This window comes from Pyrgilauda ruficollis, unplaced genomic scaffold (genome assembly GCF_017590135.1).
Source record: "Pyrgilauda ruficollis isolate IOZ18807 unplaced genomic scaffold, ASM1759013v1 scaffold71, whole genome shotgun sequence".
NCBI lineage: Eukaryota > Metazoa > Chordata > Aves > Passeriformes > Passeridae > Pyrgilauda > Pyrgilauda ruficollis.
Window position 1 is genome coordinate 2,353,346 of NW_024528933.1, and position 23,691 is coordinate 2,377,036.

The 23,691-nt window shown below is 36.3% G+C and overlaps 1 protein-coding gene across 1 annotated transcript in view; it reads right to left on the reverse strand.

The window, feature by feature from the left end:
• Positions 1–1,436: 1,436 nt before the first annotated feature.
• CCDC171 (coiled-coil domain containing 171) overlaps positions 1,437–23,691 on the reverse strand; it is a 142,412-nt gene continuing 120,157 nt past the window's right edge. Inside the window, 3 exon segments of the mRNA XM_041485557.1 lie at positions 1,437–1,567; positions 16,104–16,131; positions 16,133–16,255. Of these exon segments, the coding sequence (XP_041341491.1) occupies positions 1,437–1,567; positions 16,104–16,131; positions 16,133–16,255 (282 nt within the window).

The window sequence follows — 23,691 nt, forward strand, 5'->3', positions numbered from 1 at the left end:
ATAATCAAATGCTACAAATGGGTATTCAAAATGGAAAGTATTACTTGCAGCTGGATGTCAGTGTAGCACAGTGTAAGTTACAAACTTTTCCTAAGCAGGAATTGTATGACCGAAACTGGAAAGTTTTCTTCCCATGTCAGTGATCTTGCAATTCTGTATGCTAAGGCAGTAGGACTAAATTGGTGATCTGACACAATGTAAAAAAATGGTAACGTTCGGTATAAATTTTAATTGTCAGCTCTCCTGCCTGGATTGTGCAGACAATTCACTATCAGAAAATAATTCAGTGGGCTGCCAGCTCATTCTATACTAAGTCAGAAAGGCAGACACACAACACACTTTGGATGCTGCTAGCCAACAATACTAATAGCTCTTTTCATTATCAAGAATTCCCTCTTCCATTTTTCAGGAGTTTTTAAACAAGTATGAGTCTGTAATATAGGGAAATTACAATTTTTTCTTACTTTCCTGATGTTCTTGCATTTAATTCATTCAGTGAAATCACACTCTGGAGGCTCAATTAAAAGCAATTAAGAGAAAGATTTCATTGTATATAGTATTGTTTTTTTTAAAAAGAAAATCCTGTTTCATTCAAACACATTTGAACCTGGTGTGTTTGAAGAACACACAGGATTGGATGTATTATCATGCCAGCTGAACACTTTATCTTCAACGTTTTGTTGGCTTAAAGACAAATAACTTGGTTCAGCATTGCTAATTTTGATGCTTTCTAAAAGTTTTGGCCAAATTCCACACACAGGCTATACTGTAAGCCTTTGTTCCAGATGCTTCATTGGGAACAGGGAAGTTTCCCAATTTTAGGTCAAATTCTCTGCACAATGCTGTTAATACCAAAATATTAGACAAACAAAGCTGTGCTCTTTTTTTCAGGGTGAAATTATTGGTCTGGTTTGATTTCAATCCAAGTTTCCAAATTCTTGAGTACTTAATACTTTTAGAGCTTTTACTACTTTAGAACTTAAGTTCTTAGTACATTTTGCCCATGATACCTACCACTGTCTTTCCACTTTCTCATGAGTGGAAGCAACTTCTGCTTATTTATTTGTTTTGAATCTGGGTGGCCAACCCAAATGCTTTACTTTATGCTGCATGCTATAAACAACACTGAAAGGTACACCACACTTCTATTATGACACCACTCTGTGTTTCACTGCAGTGTGTAAGGTCATCCCTGCCTTTAACTGATGCCTCTTTTGCTTCCAAAGAAGACTTTCCTACTATGTGACTTTTCCCCCAGCTTCTCATTGCCTTAATTGTCATTCATGGTTCCCTCTCAGCACTCCATTTCTTTCTAGCAAGAAGGGGAGGAGAGGACTACAATCAGAGGCTAAAAGACTCCCAATGCCATGGGTAAGGCACCACAGCTCACAAAGTAGTTCCCCCCTACTTAGCCTTTTCTTCTGGGAAAACAATCCCTATTCCACTAAAGTGTAAAACTTCATATTCTCAGAAGATATGTATTCAGCCATCATCCCAGCTCCTATCCAGTGTGACTGTCTGACGTAAGCCTTCAAAGTTTCAACTGAGTTGCACGTATACTGCTGCTCTAGCAGAAAAATGAAATAAGTATATTTACATTCATTTTGCCAAACATTAGCATCTTCTGTCCAATCATTTGAATGCAGAAGTGTTAGGAGAAAACAGCTTAGAGAACAAGGGTTGACACATACAGTGTGAAATCTTAAGGTGCTTGAATGCAATGAGGGAGAAAGTGAGACAGAACCATGTTTCATCTCCTAACTGTGCTACAGTCCACATGAACTTTGTGACAGGTCTCTGTCTCTCAGCCACACTTCACTAGCTTCTGCTGACATTCAGCTGTCAGACAGCAACCCTTTACCATGCCCCTAACATGCTCTACAGCTTCACCCAATTAACTCGCTTTCACTTGACATTGCAGCAAAAAGCTTCATAATAGGTGGTCAAGGTGCACGGTGTCTGCTTGCCCTCTAACTGCTCACGCACAGCAAAATGCTACCTTCCTTTTTGTCTGTTTGCGACGAAGCGGCACAACTACAATTTAGGCATTCTGCTACTAAATGGAACAAGGATAGTGGACCTTTGCCAGCAGTGCATTCATTTATCTCTTACCAAAAACTATCCCAGAGCTAATAATCACAGCAATTTTGGCAAAAAAGGAAATTACACTGATTCAGTAAAATACTTCAATCACTTTATACTTAACAAAAATATACTATAACAGCAATTTTGTTTCAAGGGGAAAGAGGGGAAAAAGTAACTTATTTACAATAGTAGCAATTAACTACATAGAGCAGGCAGGTCTACAAACAATGAAAGTATCTTTATGACTCAGTTTTCTTGCATTAAAAAATCTTTAGGTATGCAGAAGATTAATTTTTCCTATGCATTTCTGCCAAATACACAATATTTTAGGAGTATTTTTAGAAATATGGATCTATATAGCTAATAAAACAAATTATCTATTGAAATATGGAAATCAACATTTTAGAATTCACTTGATAGCTTGTAGAAAAGTAACATCAAACACTCAACTCACTGTTACTTTGCTGACAGATGCCTTGAGAATACTTCAATTTGCTCACTAGTTCTCTCAAGTATATTTCTATATAAATATATGGACTAGGTCAGAAAAGTCCCTTAAAAAGGCAATATGTATGTAATAAGTACTGATGACACTCAAGTGCTCTGTGCTGAAGAGTCTGGATTAAGCACTGGTGTCTGGACAGTGAAATTATGAATGCCACTATAGCAAATAGCTTCTACTGCCCTTATGGGTTTGAACTACCACAATTCTAGCAAGACAGGGCTCAAAAGACTATCCACATAGCCCTTTAAGATTCTGGATTGCTAAACTACAGCAAACTCACTTAGGTTATGTATTCTATTTTCTTTCCAAGCATATCTACAGGATATACAGAAGCTCTCTTTAAAAATCTTTGAAAGGGCATTTTTTCCACTCAAGAAATTTTATTTTCACAAAGAGAAGCAGACATCAAGACTGTAGAAAGTAGAAGCTCAAGATAAGTCCTAAGCATGAAGTAAGGAAAACAAGAAAGGAAATACATTGATTAAGAAAGATGTAAAGCAGACTCCTCTCATAACAGGAATTTATGGGAAGAACATAGAACCAACCTGTCTTTATGAAAGGTGGTGAAAAGCAGCAAATCATAATGAATTGGAACTCACATACCTCTGGAAGAGGCTGCTAATGCAGAAGTGGATAGTTTTGCAGCAATGAAGAAAATATAGTGAACACCTCAATCAGATTCCATGTAGGAAAATTACATTACTCAGAATTAAAATGAAGTGTCAGGGACATGCATGGCCTCATAGTGAATAATATTACTGTAGATCTTGTAAGTCAACAAACATTATTTTGGTTCACTAGGTATTGAGATTATAATCTGATGTTGTTTGTAATCCTGAAATGACAAGAGAAATGCTGATGTCAAAATTTGACAGCCTTCACCATCCACTACCAAGTAGATCAAAGTTCACTCTTTGGAGACAATGGAACTAGGACTATAAACTGGATACAGACATGGTTTATGCAACCTATCTGCGCCTATTTGAAAAGCACACTGATTGACTGAAAAGCAGATCTCATATGTAAAATACAAACACTTGCATTTTGAATCAGAACACCTGCACAGTTGCATTAGCCTACACGCTAATCTGAATCTCAGTTAATCTAAACAACTGTATTAAACTGAGTAGTCTCTTCAAAAACATCCTCTAGTGATGGTGCAAAGAATGACTGACTTATACCACATGTTTTGAAGTGAACTAGTGTAACTGCCAATTTAATTTTCTCAAAATGGAGATTTATTATTAAAATCATCAAAGTATTAGGAGAACAAAGGGTTCCATCCTTTAGCATTGACCAATGCATGTAGATTTTCTGGATAGCCCACTACTTCTACTTCCTATCCAAAATCCTAATAAGGGCTCCATCCCACTCCACCATAAATTAGATTACAGACAGATTCACCAGGAATAGATATATTTGGCTCCCTGTAGATTTTGTATAGTTTTCTAAGTTTTGTTTACTTATTCAAGGCAAGTACTTCCATGTTCATTGATGCCCAGTAAAATTTAGCTGAGGTAACTTCAGGAGGGAATAATTCCTTCTCCCACAGATTACAGGCAATAGCTGAAGCAGTGTGTCTTTAACAGAGTTCTAAAGGGCAGTTTTGTAACAGTAATGATCAGGGAAAACAGTAGGCTTTCCAGCAATATTGCTTATGATATCTGAATAGCCTAGGAAAAAAATTTTAGGCTCTGTTCCAGTTGATGGCTAGTACGTAGGTCTTCTGTAACTTCAAGATCCAAATTACATTAACTGGGCAAGGAATCAGTTATAAACAACTTGAGTGTGGGTGAGCCAGGTTTACTGTCTCTGTTGGTTTTGGCCAAATCTACATACACAATTATATTTCAGACTGAAATTAAATTTTAAAAATCTAATAATTACTTGAACAGTACTTTTTATACTTACTAGATTCCTGAGCAAACCCTCCAAGAATTGTTCTTAGCTCAGGTACTAGATCATCTCCTTCTGTGAGGCTCAACATGCAGTTTAAGTGAGTCCACTAGGCAAACAGAACTAATTTTTCTTGCATATCAATCATATTTTAGATGAATAAACATTAAAAAATGCTAATGGAATTTCATCCTTTCCTATATATTTAAGCCAAATGTGTGTTCTGAAATCAAAGTTAAAAGCAACAAAAAAACCCCAAACAAACAAAAACAGACAGCACCAACACATGCTACAAACAAACAAATAAAAACAGCCCAAAACTCAGAAATCACTAACACATACAACACTCCAAACTTTCATCAGATTTGTAAAACTTCTATCAGAAGAGTAATGATGAACATAGAGGAAGATTTGGGAAAGTGTTTTTCAGCCTTTTGGTTTGTAAAACTAGAAAGGTGTAATATAAGTTTAAAAAGTTAGGTTTTCTAAAACAACCCAACAAAACCCCCAAAACAGGGATGTTTCAGTAATTTGGTGTGCCTTGTATATTCCAGAATTACACCTTCAATTCCTTTACTCAGAGTTCCCATTGAGATTACAGTCTTCAAAAACATTTAATATCTAAAGCACAGAAAACTTCAATAAGTTATAAAATTAAATTCAAAATACGTAAAGTAACAGGATGTTTTCACATATACAAATTAAAACTAAACTGTATGACTTGATGTGTCAGAAAACTTTGCAAAGCCCTGGTTAAGTTACAATGTTTAATGCTCAGACTCCCAAAAGAATGCAACGGATTTAATAGACATTGTGAAAGGAAACTCGATGTCACACAGGCTTTGAAAGACTAACAGGCCCCTGACCATAAGCATATAAGCACCATACAAGATGATCCTTCTGTGATCAAAGGGGACTGTCAATACTAACTAAAGCTGAAAAATTAGTGAATTACTTCATTATTGTGGTTCTGGCCTTCAGAAATTGTATGTGTCAAATCATCTTCATCACCTAGACAGGATAAAAGTCTTTCAAAGTACTACTGAATATACAAATTTAAGAGAGGCAAGTATTGCAATGTCAGCTTTGTGGCAACGTTTATTGAGTTAACTATGAGTTTATGGGCAAACTTCAGTTGAGACCCAGATCCAAAGTGTGGTGTATTAAATCAGTGTGACTTTAAGATTTCTATAGGCTTCTCTGAAAATAGGAATTCTTTTAGGAATTCAAGGAATTACACCATCTGAAAAGGATGAAATGGAATCATGGTATCTTCATAATGTCACTGCTTTCTTAATATCATCACACTTATCAGGGAAACTCTGCTGGTGATTAACCGCACTATGTGTGACCATATTTTTAGTAAATTTTATTATTCACTGTTCATTTTAAAGGTGCCCTCACTTTCCACCACAAGGAAGAAAAAAAAAAGGGGGATGAATTGATTGCTTGAGCAAAAGAGGCTCCTATCTTTCAAATGGTTGCATTTCTAAAACAAGTCAAAACAGCCCCCAAATTCTTATAAAATATGGAAGTGAAATTACTGCTTAAGAAGCACATTTCTTTCTAAATCCCTTTCTTTAACTGAAGTGTTAAATAAACTGAAGAAAACAAACATTATTTGAATAATCAAGATCATTATCATAATAACAACATCCTTTTAGCTGACAGTAAAGCTCTTTACCCTATGGAGTGCCCATTTCCAATTTTAAAAATTTGTTCAATGATTAGTTTATTCAACAGGTCAAACTGCTTTACGGAGTTCCGTCTCTGGAGAAAACAGGTCCTCACTATGATCAGCTATAAAAACTGTGCCTTCTCTGGAAAATGTGCGTTTCACAGAATTCAATTAAAATTTTTATATGTAATTTAGAAACAACAATAAATAAATAAATAAATAAATAATAGACAAACCCCTGATGGGTAAATATTAAACAGTGTGTCTTAAATATGTAAGACTCAACAGAAAGAAAGATAAAGATGTAACTTAGTGCCTGTATTCCCTTAAATTATGCCAACACTACAGGAATAAAATTATGTGTTAAGAACAATATTATGCTTTGAGCACTAACTGAATTTCCTCTCTATCTCTGCAAGTCATACTCTCTAATATATTTGAAAGGTTTGGATTTTCTTCATTTTTCATATTAACTTTTATGCTTAAAGTACAAAATGCAAGCAAATGGAATTAGGCAAATATATTTTTTTTCAAGAAATACGTTACTCTGCTGCAAACATGTCACAGAAAGGAATGCAAAGGTTTTTTTCACAGTTGAAAAGGATGGAAACATGCACAATTACAGGAGAAGGCATGGGAAAAGAGCATTAATAAGCCAACAGGAAAACAATTTCATAAATTCTAGGAAGGTGCAAAATAAAGTTGACTGCTGTGGTTCGCAGCTACCCCGCTCACTATCTTTCTTTGGCCTAAAGAGGATCTGCCCTCCCCTGTGTGGACTAATGAGTTTAGTTCTGACAGTAAAATCTGCTGGGGGACAATAGAGACAATCCTTGTGCTCCTTGTGCTCCCATGACCTTACCCCCAGTACAGACTGCAGGAGAAGCAGAAACTAAGAGGAGACAGAGCACCAGAGACAGTTGTCTCCTGTGGAGGGCAGGCTGACTTCTAGCTGGCACCAAGTGATCTGGTGGTGGGACTATGACTGCCTCTCTGCCATCCAGAGGGAAACATAAACCTCTTAACATGAGATTTTCCTTTACAAAACTTAGAGAGTGTGTGTGTGTGCGCGCGCGTACGTACATATATATGTTTTTTAAATTTAATTATTATTTTTCTTAATGGGTGCATGTCATATTAGCCATGGTACGTTACAAGCACATGCTGCACACACACATATTTCTGAGGCTAGCTGAGAAAGAGACAGGCTCCTGGCAACACTGCCCTAGGTCATACTCTAATCCTTTTTTTTCCCCTGTGATCTAGGCAGTGAGCTAGCACTATAAAGTAAACAAGAACAGCAAAAAGACAACAAAAATTGTCTTTCTATTATCTATCATCCTGATCAAGTGAAGTGCAATCCACAGGGCGCATCTACACTTCTTGCACTCTTTATCAAAGTTAATATCTGAAGATCAGCATTGAATTTTCTCCTTATAAACAGTGCTTTAAATACTTAGCTAGAAACATAAAACCAAACAGGTGTGAAAACAAGAAAATAATTATTCACAACAGTGTAACTTGTAGGATTTAAATTTAAAATGTCAAGAAAATATCAGAAAGATGACAGAGTGGATTGCATGGATTCACTCACCATTTAAGCATCTATGCTAGACTCATTCAGGCACAGCTATGCTTTAATCCCTTCCAAAAATTTCTGAGCAAATTCAGAGTCTCAGAACAAACAGACATTCCCTTTATGTTTAACCCACAGTTTAGCAGGGAATAATAGAAGCTTCCCGGCTCTCTTTCTTGAAATAACTTCTTCAAAAGGGAGGAGGAAGCACCTTCTGGCCTGAGTAAAAGTCCTTGAGTCTGGAAAGAAGTGAATTTGTCTGCCTTTGTAGAGAATATTCCTTTTCTTCTATAAAGACAGTAAAATGGTGTCCTTGGCTCTGTTCTTTTGTGAAAACTTTTTCCCAGGGTTAAATGTCCTGGTCTATAATATCCAGTTCTCAGAATAACAGCCTGTCTAGCACTCCAAATACTTTCATTTCTACTGCAGCATTAACCATATATGTAATAATATATGAATGTTTCTTTTAATTTGATGTACTGGAAATGCTCCTTTGATAGGTGTGGGAAGAAGGCAAAAGAAATAGCAGTGTGTAGCCAACAGGAAGCAAATGTATGTGATTAATAAAACTCATTGCATATTACCAATGAAACACTTTTCAAAAGACTAGTCCAAAGGGGTCCAATAAGGAAAAAGCCATCACATCGTTGTCTCCTGACTTACAGCTGCCCTCCACAGCAACTGGGATATTTCTGAAACATTCTTTTTCAGGAAACCCCACCTAGTATTTGCAAAGAAAATAGACTAGCTCATTCCAGTATTCCTCCTTTGAAAACTGAACAAAATAAAGTGTAGGCATACACTGCCTTGCTCTCCACTAATCTGCTGCAGGCAGAGCATGTATGCATGATGATTTTTTACAGGACAAACCTGAACTTGCACTTTAGACTTGCTTCCTTATCCAAATAATTTGTTTCTTGAAATTAATTTCCAATTAGTTGCTCCTGAAGGTACTATTGCTGCACTGGCCTGTATTTAAGGTAAGAGATGAATACAGCTTTAGCTTCCAAGTGTCTTGTTTTCAATCCTGGGAACTGAGGATTCTTGCTTGTGAGCTGGTAGTTCCAGTGCCTCACTAGGAACACATTTCTAATGCCACAGAAATGCAAACCATGAAGGAAAAAAAAGGAAAGGAGATTACCTTCCTGAAAACATGACCCTCCTTTTTTGTGACTTAGCCAATGACTTGAAAGATGTGTTTTGTGCTTAACAGCGGAACAAACCTGTGGTCTTTTAGGAACTTCATGGTTTCCATTAAACCACACAGCACGGACATTTGGAATTTCATAGCAACAGTGAAGTGAGAATGTAGATCTTACTTTTCCAAAGTACCGACCTCTGCTGAGAGTTAACACCCACACACACTCTCTCACATTCCTTAGCCAATTCATGCCATTAAGGAGAGCTGAAGAACAGACCAAACAAAGAAAAAAACACAAAGTAAAACAAACTAAAACAAAAAAAAAAAAATTAATAAAACCCAAACCAACTCCACTTAAGCCTCTTTCTTAAGCACTTAAAAGTAAAATGCTAAAAGTGGAAATGTAATGTTTAAATGCAGCAGTCTTTCTGTCCATCTACAGTGTTTACAGTATTAACCCTCAACTGAAAAACTGAATTATTGGAAACCACCTAATTACCCAAACATTTACTTCTCTGCAGGTGTAAATACATGGGCCTAATAAGCCTTCCCACTGTGAAAGCAGTTATTTAAATAATATTAAAATATTAAAAACTATTTAATGAGCTTTTTTCCCCTAAAGTAAATTGAGTGTGTGCCTTAACCTGCTTCAGGCAAAGGAAGTTTCAAACATATTGGTTTTGAAACTAGCCATTATTTCCCATGTTGCAAAAATGGCAATTTTATTTCCCAACAGCAAATGAAACTGTCAGGAAAATTTAGATGCAATAAAATTGGGTGGTTAAACCAACATGCTGGATTTGGAATAAAACTGAATTAAAGGAATTAAAATTAAGCATTATGTCAGTCAAACTTTAGAAAAAAACTATTTGAAATGGGGGAGGGGGATGTGTTGGGGTAGGGGTATTTTTGCAGAAGTTAGGTTTTGGACTTGGTGAGGTCCATCCATAACTACCTATTTTATGTCCATCAACTGTGTCACATTTGAAATTTGCGCAATGAAAAATATTTTGCATAAAATGTGTTGCTTCTGGCAACATTTCTGCCTAAATAAAAAGTTGTCAGGCAGAGTGTGACTTTAGTGGTACAGAGTTTTAAAATGGTGGCTTCAGTCCAAGGCTAGCTAATAACGGCTGACATGCACTGGAATCTTGAGGCCTAAATCAACATTGTTTTCACAGCTGTAATTAAGCCACCTAATCAGAAGCACATTTTGACGGGACAGTTTCTGGAAGCCAGACATTACAATTTCTTATGCCTGGAGCGCAGTGGCTCATGAGAGGTCCTCATTTAATTTCAGTTTTTTTTAAAAAAAAGGCTGTAAAATGAAAAGAGTATAAAAAAAAGCAGTGTATGGCTGTTGAAATGAAGCAGGCCTATGTGTTCATGCCTTGACCAACCCAGCATCCCACCCTGCTTCGGCTCTCTGCCGAGTCCCCAGCTCTCAAGTGGCAGCTACACACAGTGAGATTAAGGGCTTCTGCCAAAGTCAACAGATGAGCTGGTCTGAACTGGCTCTCTGTGTGTTCTGATTGTAAATTGTGCTGGTGATGATTAGAGAACTCTAACACAGGATGTCAACTCTTAAAACTGTCCAGAGAAAATATTTTATTTTTTTTTTTAAAGTTCAGGAAATTTTTTTAAACTTCTTTTGTGGCTTGGTACATAGTGTTGTGTCTATAACTTTCAGATGATTCAAACAGGAATTCACACAAATCAAGCAACTATATTATTAAAAAAATACACTGTTACTTGCTCTCATTGGGCATACTTCCCTCATTTAGGAATGTTTACATAGCAGCGCTGCTACAGAATGCAACTCTCTGACTAGTACACTACAGCAGGCGTGTGCTTCTTCCACCTGCCAAGTGGAAGACAGCCCCAAAATTCAGACTATCAGCTACTTTTGTTGTATGATTATCAGTCTGGGACATCGTCATACCTGCTTCAACAGCTACACGGTCTTGTTTTTTTCTGCAGCACAGCTACATTGCAAACTGTAACATAAACTTTCAACCCCAGAGGCCACTGTAAAACTATCAATATGAAGGCACCAGTCATTGGGGTCTGATTACATTTGGTTCTGCACTTTAATTACATATGGATTCTATTAACTGAACCTTTTGCCTTATAGGCAGCATTTTAATCAAATTACTATAATTTTCAAATATAACAGTCTGACAAGTTTAAAGTTCACATACCTAGAATATTGAGTATCAAAAAATTTTTGCATAGGAAAGGAAGCATTCTTTACAAAATAGCAAACATGTTGTTGGATTACTGCAACTGCTTTTTACAACATTACCCTAAATTGCAGATTATGATTTATAATATAGGTTGTTGTTGATGTTAGCAGTAGCATTAGTATTACTTTAAACTATATAATTTATACCGTTTGGTTACAACTGTTACTTGTGTAAGCAATACTAGGTGACCAAGTGATCGGTTGCATTAGGATATGTGCACTCCTTGGCTATGCAGTAAGGCTGGCAAGTTGTTATAGGTGAGTAATGGGATAATTGCCTCTTGCAATTAAGAAATGCATATTCTGTGTATGTTAAGAGAAGCTTTATTGATGTATAGTTATGTTATTGTGGTTTGTTGTTTAGATGTCCTCTGTTCTCCCGATAGTGCCCTTTCACCCCCTCTGTATTGCTACCACCGGACAGCCTGGGCTGTGCAGAACATGTGGAGAGAAGGCATGTATCTGAGCCCTTTGCATGGGGCAGTTGGGAATGGGGAAAGGAGGGCATGGCATGACAACACCTGACTTCCAATCAAGTTACAAGAAAGTCTCTACCAATGGATGGTGAAGACTGACAGACTTTAGGAGGGGTCAGCATTGCCTAATGCAACCCCCAGGGGTATAAAAGGCAAGCAGCCATTTTTATGGACGAGTTCATGGCAGGCAGTCACCAAGTCCTGGTGTGCTGTCCTTTTTCCTTATTCAGTCCTTTGCTGTATTTTTTTAAGGTTTAATAAACCTTTGAAAGTGAGAGTAATTTCTCATAAAGTGATGCCCAATTAGTTAAAGTCAGGAAAGAAATGCAAATATTTCAATTAAAACAGAATTTCAGGAAGATACTACTGGTGGATTCAGTCTTACAGAGACTTAGTAAATCTTATGAACAGTTTTCTATTTTCACTTTTCTGATATTTCCACACTTTCATGTTTATGACCATCTCAATAGTCAATAAATTTTTCTTGTGGGTCTGTCATATTTTTCTTTACTCACTATCACTTCAGGACCATTCACATGTTCCACAGCAACTAAACACTGGTAAGTACTGAGCAACGTTATGATTATTGAGGTCCATATTTACTGAATTCTGCCCAAGACTATATCCAGGAAAACACATCAACTCAGAGAGTAACAAAAATAGTAAGTCTAATTACTTTCTGTAAGGCAATTTAAAACCCAATATCTCCAAATCTCATAAAATAAATTCAAATGTGCATAAGATTATGTCAGGGAGTGAAAAAGCCAAGGAAACTGTGTTGGCTTTCCACAGCCTGATTTTTCGTAGAGGGTGTGCCACAAAGATGGCTCCTGTGAGAAGCTGCTGAAGCTTCCACCGTGTCCAGAAGAGCCAATCCCTGATTGCTCTGAAGATGGTCATGCTGCTGGCCAAACCAGGGCCAATGAGAGAGGCTGGTAACACCTCTGTGATAACACATTTAAGAAGAAAATTAAAACAAAGTGGGTGCAGTTTTTTTAACTAGCAAGAGAAGAGGAGAGGATGAGAACATGTGCGGGAAACAACACGGCAGCACCAAGGTCAGTGCAGAAGGAGGGCAGGAGGTGCTCCAGGCACCAGAGCCGAGATTCCTCTGCAGGCCGTGGTGAGACCAGGGTGAAGCAGCTGTGCCTCTGCAGCCCAAGGTGATCCTTGGGGATACAGAGATCCACCCACAGCTCAAGGGGGAGGTGCCCACGCTGGAGCGGGTGGATGTCTGGAGGAGGCTGTGATCCAGTGGGAGACCAGTGGAGAGAGACGGCCCTGCTTCCAGGCTGGAGCAGCCTGTCCTTGGAGGACTTCACCCATGGAGGGTGCACACCACAGCAGTTTTGGGAGGACTGTGTGCCTGTGGGAGGGATTCACATTGCAGCAGCTTTGATAGGGCTGCTGCTCGTGAGATTGGAGCCACGTTGGAGAAGTTAATGGAGAACATTCCCCTGTGGGAGGGATCCCATGGTGCAGCAGGGGAAGGACTCCTCTCCCTCAGCAGTGTAAGATCCTGGGTGACAAACTGAGCAAATCCCCATGTCCTGTTGCCCTGGGCTGTTGGTGGGAAGGAAGGAGGGGTGGAAAAGAGATACAGGAATAGAGAACAATAGAAAAAGGGTGGGGGGAAGGGGGGGAGGAGGAAGGGAGGGTGAGCAGAAAGACGGAAAGAAGAAAGGAAGACAGGTAGAAAATCTAAGCTGTTTTTCAGCCATACTGAATTTTAAAGAGTTGCAAAATTTAAACATGCACAGGGCCTTTCTCTCCACAGAGTAAGAATCATCAGAGACAAGTACGACAGATAGATAGCAGGGCGCTAATGAAGACTACAGAGACATTCTGCCACTGACTTCACTTCTCCCTACATAATTCTCTTCTCTATAAGCAGTGTTTCCAGTGTTCATCTCACCTCTGTCCATCATAATCATATCCCTTCTTGTTCCTCTCTGTTGGCATTAGCATGACCACATATAGCAATCTCAGAATCTAAACTCTATTGACTAGAAGGAAAGTGCTTGGACTACAAATGGAGTGGAGGATGGAGATGTCAATTCAGAGTCTAAGATAAAAGATGAGGAGTTAGAATCAACAATTTTGCCTCATGGCACCAGTTTTCTTTTTAAAATTATTAGCAAAACCCTAAGCAGCAGAAGAGAGACGTGGTGTAAATAGAAAGAAAGGTGACAGAGTTATGAAATTTCAGTAGAAACAGGTCAATTAGGAAAGCAATAAACATGGAAAATATCAATACTTATGAATGGACCAAACTTGCATGCAGGGCAAGATCCTTAAGCAACTAGCATAAAAGACATCAAGAAACAACCACAACATGTGAGACAACCCCCAATTTGATAAGGTAAGAGTCCACATATGATACACAACTGGAAGACTTAAAAAAAGTATTTCAGCGCTGAGCAGTAGTTACTCTCCAGGAAGCACAAACATATGTCATATGAAAGCCTGCAACCAATACGGTCCAAGTGCTGCATTTGCAGCCTCCATGTAAAATTTTGTCTGCAATGGATATATGGTTGAAGACAGTGAATTAAAACGAACAAAGCTAGTCTAATTTTGAAACCAAATATGTGCTCAAGAAGTCATTGCTCCCTTTCAATTAAAAAAGAAAAAAAAATCTGTTCTACTCTTTTTACTAGAAAAAGCAATTCAGTGCAGAACTTTTCCTCAAAATCAAACCAAAACATTATCAACTAGAACGTTTAAAATCTAAGTCACACTGCAAAGCTGTGATGCCTGAAGTTATTAAAATTCATGCTTAATGCAACTTTTACAAATATTAGGGACAAATTTACAGAAAACCCAGATACTACAAAATATACCTTTATACCTATAATCACTTTTTCATGGCAACTTGAGATTTTCATTCTGAATGTTTTCACTTTTACATTAAAATTTTAAAACGTTTCATATTAATGATTAGGCTTAGATTCAAATTAAACTTCATCTAAAGGAAGAACTACTGTTCTCCCCAGAGGGCTAAGAGATCACTCCACAATGCAAATAGTATCATCTTTACATTGACACTGCATGCAGACACACACTACTTAAAAAACATTGCATTTACAAATGTCGGAGAGTTGGTTTTTCACTGTAATGTATCAGGCCACTGCATACCCTTCACAGACAGGACTAGCATAATCTTTGCTAAAAGCTCTCTCAATGCAAATGAAAGCAAACCTTGCTGCAAGTTTGGCAGACTTTCCAATCTTTAGTAAAAGAGGTGGTCATCTTGAATTGAACAACAAAAACAACCATAACAGGCTAAGGAGAAGTCCAGTTACATTGGGCACATGCTCAGCAGGAGACACATAAACATAGCAGAAGACATCAAAAGAGTCTGGCTGGAAGAGGAAAAAAGCAATTTCAGTGAACTAATTTCATTTCTTAGAAAGGTTGTGTAATCAGAAATAAACAAAGTTTTCATTCAACAATTGTCACCTCAAGATGTTAAAATTCAAATTCAGCACTGATTAATATAGTTTATATTTGCACCAACTTCCCATTGTGCTGTTAGAAGTAGGATAAGAAATGAATATAAATAACCAAAGCCAAAGCCATAGTCACAGCCTTTGAATATATGTTTACTGTTGTGCTTATGTCATTTGCATTGTGACAGCTGTCTTACAGATCTTCTGTTTCAAAAAGAAAGACAAACAATGCTCATTTTCTTTATGGCTATTTACTACACAAGACTAAAAGAAAAGACAGTAGGAAGGGAAGAAGAAGAAGAACAGCAACAACCACCACCACCACCAATAAAATGAACTCCAAAGCCTTCTCCTTTATCCTCTGTGGAAAACTAAGAAGAGATGGGGAAGAAATATGCTGAGTGTATGTAAGTTTCACATACTACACAGTCTCACTCTAGAGATACTTGGCTACATATTTATGACAGTTTGTATGTCTGGCCTCCTGCCTGTGTGACACAAATAAATCTGCATTTAGTAATTCCCCTAGAGAGAGATCTCAAATCTGAAGACCCACCTTATTATCCTTAAACAAATCCAAGCACTTTTGTGTGCAACAATATTTTTAGACCAGAAATTATTCCTGAAATTATCTTTGCATGCTTACTGAGAAGTATTATTCATAACAATTGTCTAAAAATAATTCAGATCTCCTAAGAAACACTTTGATTACATGAAGCTAATAACATTCTGGTATAATATAAAACATCTTTAGATGTAAAATTCTTTAGGTCCAAAGTTCAACTATTGCAGTACTGGTAAAATTCACAATGTATACTTTTCCAGGGTATGAACAGGTCCTTGTAGAAGATACAGTGATAAAAATTAAACCTTGTAAACTTTTACCATTCCTTTTCAGAAAAAGTTTCTATTAACACTGGTTTTATTGCCCTATTATGTTTATAGATAAATATTACTGTATTTCCCTACAGAAACTATATAGCATGAAGGGAGATGCTGGGTAAGAAGCCACATTGAAAAGACAAAAATTACTTGAAAAGCGGACTTACCATTTGTAAGGTCACTGTTATGAAGACTTAGCTGCGTGGAGCCTGGTCTTTAGGGCTGCAATGTCAAGCTGAAAATATTCTGTTTCTCTCACCAATATTTCAACTCTGGAAACTGCAAGTTGGTAAACTTCCATGAAACTCTGAATCACAGCCTTTAAAAAGTAAAGCAAATTTTTAGTGCCAGACAAGCTATACTTAAATGCCAAGTAGTATACATCACTACAGAAGATCTAATTTTTATTAATTGGAAAAATCAAACAGAAGTTGTAAACCAGGCACTAAGCTTGCAAGTAAGGACTTAACCAAAGGTCTAAAGTAATATTTTGTACTTCTTCAATAATCTGAAATATTGATAGCTTTGAGGAAAAGCAAATGACTGTGCATCCCAATTACAAAGTGAGCTATTTTCAAAAATGCAGTACTGCATTGAACAGTTGATACTATTTTTTATTTTATTTAACTACAAAACTCAGTGAATGTTCAATTTATGTTTATAAAAATCACTACATTATTTTAGGTGATTTTTCATACTTTCAAAATGAGTCCTCCCACTTCATGTTAAGAAAATTAATTTGTCAGAAACAGAAGAAACACAGTAAAGCTACAGATCTCTGGAAGCAAATAATCTGATTACAGTATAGCTGGGAAAATATAATTGCTTTCATATACATAGTGTAAGAATGTCCCAGTCGTGTAATATCGATCAGACTGATAATAAAGTTAGCAGTACAAGAGAGAACAAATGATTTGACATTAGTGGTAACTTTATATATTCTAAATAGTCTAACACTTTTGAGATTATTGGTCTTTACAACTGGTTAATCACATTTTGTAAGTTACAGTTTTCCCCTCTGAGCCATAGCAAGTTGCAACTGTAAGAACATATAACAGATAAAATAAAATTGGCCTTCTGAATATGTACAGACCTTATAAACTATAGTAACACAAACAGACATTCACTAAGGTTTTAACTGTTTTCCTTTCTTTGTTCTCAAACACACTGCTGCTTTTCAGAATAAAGGTAACCACTGAAATCAGTCAGGTTATTTTATTGTGAAGTGTAGAAACATGCCATGGCAAGTCAACATCAACATCTCTTTTCTTATCAGAAAAAATACCCAAAATGTGTTAAATAGTATGGTTCTAACCCTGACAGTGTATTCACATAGCTCTGTAAGACTGCAACTGTCAGCTCTAATCCTGCTTTTTTTTTTTTTTTTTCACAACTAAAATGCTGCATCTATTCAACACAACTAAAATGCTGCATCTATTCAGAAACAATACCAAGCAGGAATGGGGATATATCTCACTCCACATAATACTGCCTGAGAATCTTCAAATGGCAACAGCCCACATACTAAAAATCAGACTTGTTGAAATAGGACAATTACTTGGGCCTGTGACCCATAAACAAGGATTATACCATTGCATAACAAGCTGTGTCTCAAATCTCATAGAAAGAATTTCATATGTTCCCTTCACACATGATATTTAAAGGTTTCATTGAACTAGAATATAGAGACATTTCCTTAAATTCTTACTTTGACCTCTGCTACTACAAAGCTCATGAAGCCACTAACCTATACAGCTTCATCCTACATCTCCACAGGTACTCTAAGACCATGCAGTTAACTGAAACAGCATTTTTTAATTCCTTGCTGATCTACACAGGTATGTAATTTGTTCTATCATTTAATGAATTTGAAAATTTTAAATCTAGGAAAAAATGTTTTCACAAACTTATTTTCACACACAGCAATTTTTTTTAATAACTTACATTTCTTTTTAGTCCAGAAGAAAGTAGTTTTGCAGTTACTAATGGTTCCTTATGAATCTGTAGGGTGGCATTTATGCACCCACATGTACACATTCCTTCCAGTATATTCCAACTCCCTAGCAAAGAGTGCCTTTCATGCTCAGGAACAGCTTAGGACAAACATTATTTTTGGGTCTCCCAGGGGTAGCATGAGCATGAAGAGTACTTATTCTAAATGCCATCTGGAGAAGGGCAAATATATTGGTTTTCAGATGTGCCACTGGAAGGCACAAATGATTTTAAGAAACTTATGTCAGTCACAGATTTACAGATCTGTCTTCAACAACACAAAAGTTACACTTACTGGAAAGCCTGATACACAAGGAACAGGCATAGAACCTGGCCACATGCAAGTTATAATATCTGTCACCTAATAATTGAATGTACCTGTATAGGAGTTCAGAACTTCAAATGAGAACCCTATCTGAACTTTACAGATACAAATATATCTGCTGCTCTGGAAACTGTTCTGTTGATCAAGAAGGAAGATGACAGAATTTGCCAGAATGCAAATCTGGCTCTGCAGAAATTTCTTCCACTCTTGCTAACTAGTGCTTTCTCTTGTTTTTAAGTAAACATAGCAGTAAGATGTATATATAGTTTTTAAGTATACATAACAATAACATGTTTCAGCAACACTCCTGATTAATTTTTATAACGTAAAATTTGGCATTTATACACATCTGCATGGTCTGCATCTAAGCAAACACTTCTCGTTTTGGATATGCTGGTAATAGTGTGACATTAAAACTGAGAACAGACCATAACACCATACAAAATTGTCTTCAGTTACACACAAAATGTTTCAAGAACACACATCAGAAAATGACTTCTGGTCAGAAAGGCAAGTGATCCCCAGACTTATAAGAACCAGTATTATTGCAACTCATTTCAAAAATCGAAAACATTTTTAGACAGATGAGTATTGTAGGAAAGTTAGTGGGGAGAAGACTTAACTAAGGAGGCCACAGAAACAGTGGAGTTGAAGAGTACTGAATTTAAACATTACTGACTAGGTGCTCCTCCCTGCTTGTGCAAGGGACTTGGACCAGAGGACCATCAGAGGTCCCTTCCAATCTCAGCCTAATTCAGTGATTATTACAAAGTCATCCTAGAGATTGAACACGAATCCAGTGGTTGAAATTTACCTAGGATTGTCAATTTTAAGAGCAAAATTGTATGCAATTGCTTCACAATAATCAAAAACAAAAAGAAGAAATAATCAGATGCTGAATTTTTTTTACAGCAATCTCTTTCCTTTCTTTTCACTCCACTCAATGCTTTAATGTATAGAGGATGTCAATATTATTTATGATATCAACATCCTACATAACATGCTACTGATATGGCAGAAGCAAATGGTAGGAGTGCTTTTAATCTGAAAGTGCATATGAGAGGAGACCCATGCTCCAGCACTAAGACAAGACACAAGCAGCTTAATGAAAACTTCAGATGCATGAATTCCCAGATAACTGGTTACAATTCACAAGATAAAAATATATTCTTACAGCTGGCATGGAAAAAGGATGCTTTTAGGCTGAAGTTGTTGGACTAAGAAGAAAATGAGCAAGAGTGCCCAAATTCTCTTTTCAAGTATAACTTTCAATGGACAGAAGATTTTAAGCCTAAATACTTCTGACAATACCTTTTTTTACAGCTACTGAACGTACCTGTAAAACAGTATCCCTATCCAGAAAATCCCTAGGAGGAAGAGTCTTAGGAGTCCCTAAGACTTTAACCATCTTTGAGTGCAAAATCAAATTTAAAAAAAAAAAAATCAGGTGTTAGTCATATCATAAGGGAACTAACTATTTTAAACTTTTGATCTTTACTCAATTAGAAAAAAGGCCTGTGAAGATTTTGAGTGGAAGAAGGCCTTTATGACCTCTTCAGAGATGTCTCATTTGTAATATGAGGGTATGCATACAAAGTTTTGGCTACAGGTCGGTGAAGATGAGAAACCAAAATTGAGAGAAAAATAAAATTAACTAAGTTGATGCTGTTTATAAACTACAAACCAGTGAACATCAGAGCAAAGAGCAACATTTAACTATGCTTTCTTTCTCCATACTTATCTTTAAAAGGACTGAGAACACTTAAGCTTAGGACAGTTCTCCAAGGCACATGTAAACCCATTTTTTTGTAACATTCCATGCATGCACTTTTGAATAACCAGTCATTGTCTAGTTCTGTACACCACTTCTATAATTAGTAATTTTCAGCTGGATAGTGCTATAGATGTCATAAAGTTGCTTTTGCATGTATTGCTGCCTGTAAATCTACAAGACTGAAAGACTTCAATCTACAGCAGTACTTTATTTAAAGTGAAAAATAAATGAAAAATAAAATGAAAAATAAAGTGAAAAAATTTCACTTTATTTAAAGTGAAAAATAGCTAATATGGACAAATTACATAACAATCTTCAAAAAATTAGAAACACAAAAAAAGCGCCAATCTTTTAAAAAAATTAATTTCTGAAATTCAAAGTTTATTCAAACTTTAGCTCTTCTCATTGAAGTTATAGTAGAAACATACAAGAAATACACAGATAGCATATGCAAATTAGTAGAAGACCTCTCATGAAAGTGTTAATGTATTTACCATACATTACAAAACAGGCCTTTTAAATTCCCTCTTAAAACACTATACATGTTGTCTCCCTTGTGCTTAGTGTTTGGCCATTGAGAACAGAGTTAAAAAAATTATTTGGATTATGAGTTACAAGTTGTAGTGAATGAAAATTTGTATATAAAGTTTTACACTATTCTAAAGTTACAAATAACATACCAAATTATTAAAAATCAGTTTCTTTATTTTCATATAAATGCTATTACGTTATCTCAGGACTTACTTGGCATGCTGTTATCATAGAATGCATCTCATGTTCAGAAGAAATAAACCTAAAGGAATGTTTATTATGTTGAAATGATGCTTATTAAAAGATACCAAAAAGACTAACAACCTGACAAAATAAGTATTGACTTTGTAACATCAGATGGAGCAGTCAGAAAAACAAGACCATCTACCTTATACAACATACTTTAAAAACCAGAGATGTACAGAAAAGTTGGAATTCATGTCTGACTGCTTGGTTCTTCCTTCAGGAATTCTTCAACTAAACACAGTGTTAGCACGTAGCAAATTACAGGACTACGTATACAAAAAAGATAAAAAAGAACAAGAGAAGGAATAATGAATGAACTTCAGAAGAATGAAAGATTAACAGTGGTTAACTAAATTAACAAACTGCTTACACGAGAATCTGAAAAGTCTGAGAAGTTCATTCCTGGTACAGAGTTTGGCTGAAATGGAATTCAGGCAAGAACAACTGGTGTGAAAGCAAAACTCCATGGAGCGGTGTTCTGTATGCCTGTCATTACTGCCTTGAACTAACTAAGTAAGACTCATTAAAATGAGTCCAGAAAACAAAACATATATCAATTACTTTTTGTTTTCAGAAACAAGATTTCAGGATAATTGTTATATCTTTAAAAGGGCTATATTTTGAGAAGAAATTATTGCAAAGAATTTTCCCCATACATTTGAGTATTTGAAAACCTATCATGGCTGCCTTGACCCATAGTCCAAAACGTCTAGTGGCATCAGTGAAGGATATAAATACAGCAGCTTCTCTAGCATGGGGGAAAAAATCTCAAGGGAAACTGCATTCAGCAAAATTGCGCTTTTGCAGCTGTTTGGCACTTCTTTAATGATCTATTCTCCTTGTATCTCATTTCAACACTAAACTTTTTGTTCAGTTCCATTCAAGCGTGGCATGCACAATTTAAATGTGCCAAAAAGCAGGTCAGTTTTGTTACAACTTTTTTTTTCCCTCAGCAAAAGCTGACTCAGTGCCACACACGGGGCCTAACTCTATCCCCTTCGTTTCAATAACAATTACTTTACCCTGTAGGTCTCAGCAGATAGACCAAGGGAATGAAGCCCTAAATAAAAGGCTAGATTCTCTGCAAGAGGTAATGACATGACTTCCTACAAGAAAATTGAAAAGGGAGCATTGAAATTGACAGCGACGGAAGAGAAAGTGCTTCTACTGGAAACCACAAGTGGATGAGCATAACAACAATTGCCATGAAAATTATTACAAAGTGTAAGACTTTCAGAAATTACCTCAATCTTTTAGAAACTGATAAATTAAGACAAATGTGTTTAGTTGGTATGACCAGGCAGAAAGCATCCTGAGAATTTTATAGCAAAGGAGCTAGCTACCTGCAGCCTTGACTATTTAAAAGTAAGTCTGGACTATGCAAGAAAATTGTCACTTAACAAAATTAAGGAAATACCGGTTTTTATATGCTAATAATGTTTACATGCAAAGACCATTCTCGCTATCTATTGCACAAAGTCAAGCAGAGTTGCATGCAAAACATAAAGGAGAAACAATTCTTGCCCCCAAAATTTTGTAGTTTAAGCTACAAACAGGGAAAATGCTACCACTCTTCCCATCTTCTTACAGTCTTGATTCAAAAAGAATATTTAAGTTTGTGAGGAAAGGTTAGAATTTTTCAAGTACGTGGTTTTAGTGGGAAAGAAATGGAAACTGAAAGAAGTTTCATGCTGGTATCCTATCTTCTTTTCAGTGTATATCAGCTTCTTTTGCACTGTATATTCTAGACAGGGATGAAAGAGAGAGAGAAGGGTAGTCACTGACACTACTATAAAGCCTACATTTAAGTGAGCATGAAAATCTATCTAATGCAAGCATAATGCATTACCACTAATGAGAAGAACCAAAAACCAACAGTCACTACAGAAAAGTCAGGATGCAGTCTTACTACGAAACTTCATGGTATCCCATCACACATTCAGTCTTGAGGAGAAAGAAGAGAGCAAAACTTCTCATCAAAATTCAGGTGAAATGTCAAGTGAACTACAAGTAGTCTGAATCTTGGTGGTATTGCCTTTGGCCTATTGAAGTGACGTTTTGGAACCAGAAAAAAACATACAAATACTGAAGTATAGAATTCTGTTTCCCACAACCAAATATATGTTACTAAAATAAATTTTAAAAAGCATAGTCATTCTCATTTTCTCATTCCTTAAAATGATATATTATTCCTTATATCTTACATATGGATATCTTATATAAACAAAACAATTTGTATAAATAAATGTTACCTAAACACTAAGTCTTAGTTGCCTAAAATCTATTGATTTACTGTAGGTGAATATGTAGGAGAACATTTCAAGGAGGGGAGAGAAGCAGATGTTAAGCTTACGATTCTATCAGATTACGAAGTAGAAAAACCTAAACCAACTTCATATGGAATGTAAATGTGAGGTAAACGAGAGATCTGAAAAACTCTTCTGCTCTTTGAAATGCTGTCCACAAACTGTCCAACATAAGTAACTAATCCAACTATTTGCCAACGTATTAGTTTACTGAAAATTAGAATATTATTTTTCATTGGTTTTAAATAGTGCTGTCTTAACTAAGACCAATTTCAATTACTTTTACAAAAGAAATATGTTCGTGAAAAAAATACTGACTTAGTTTAACTGCTGTAGAAAAAGCCTGTTGCTGACTCCAAGAGAAAAAAATCTGAGCTCAGTATAGAAATATATCCTTATAGAAATATTTCCTTAAATATTTCGGCTAGAGCTGTGAAGTGGTATAGATTATTCCCTTCTGGCCAAAAGAAGCAGCTTTTTAATTTTGTATTAAAACATTTTCAAACTGAATTAAATATTTTACATATGGATAGAAGGAGGAAATGTGTCCACCTTTTACTTTCCACGCAAAAGCTGAGTGT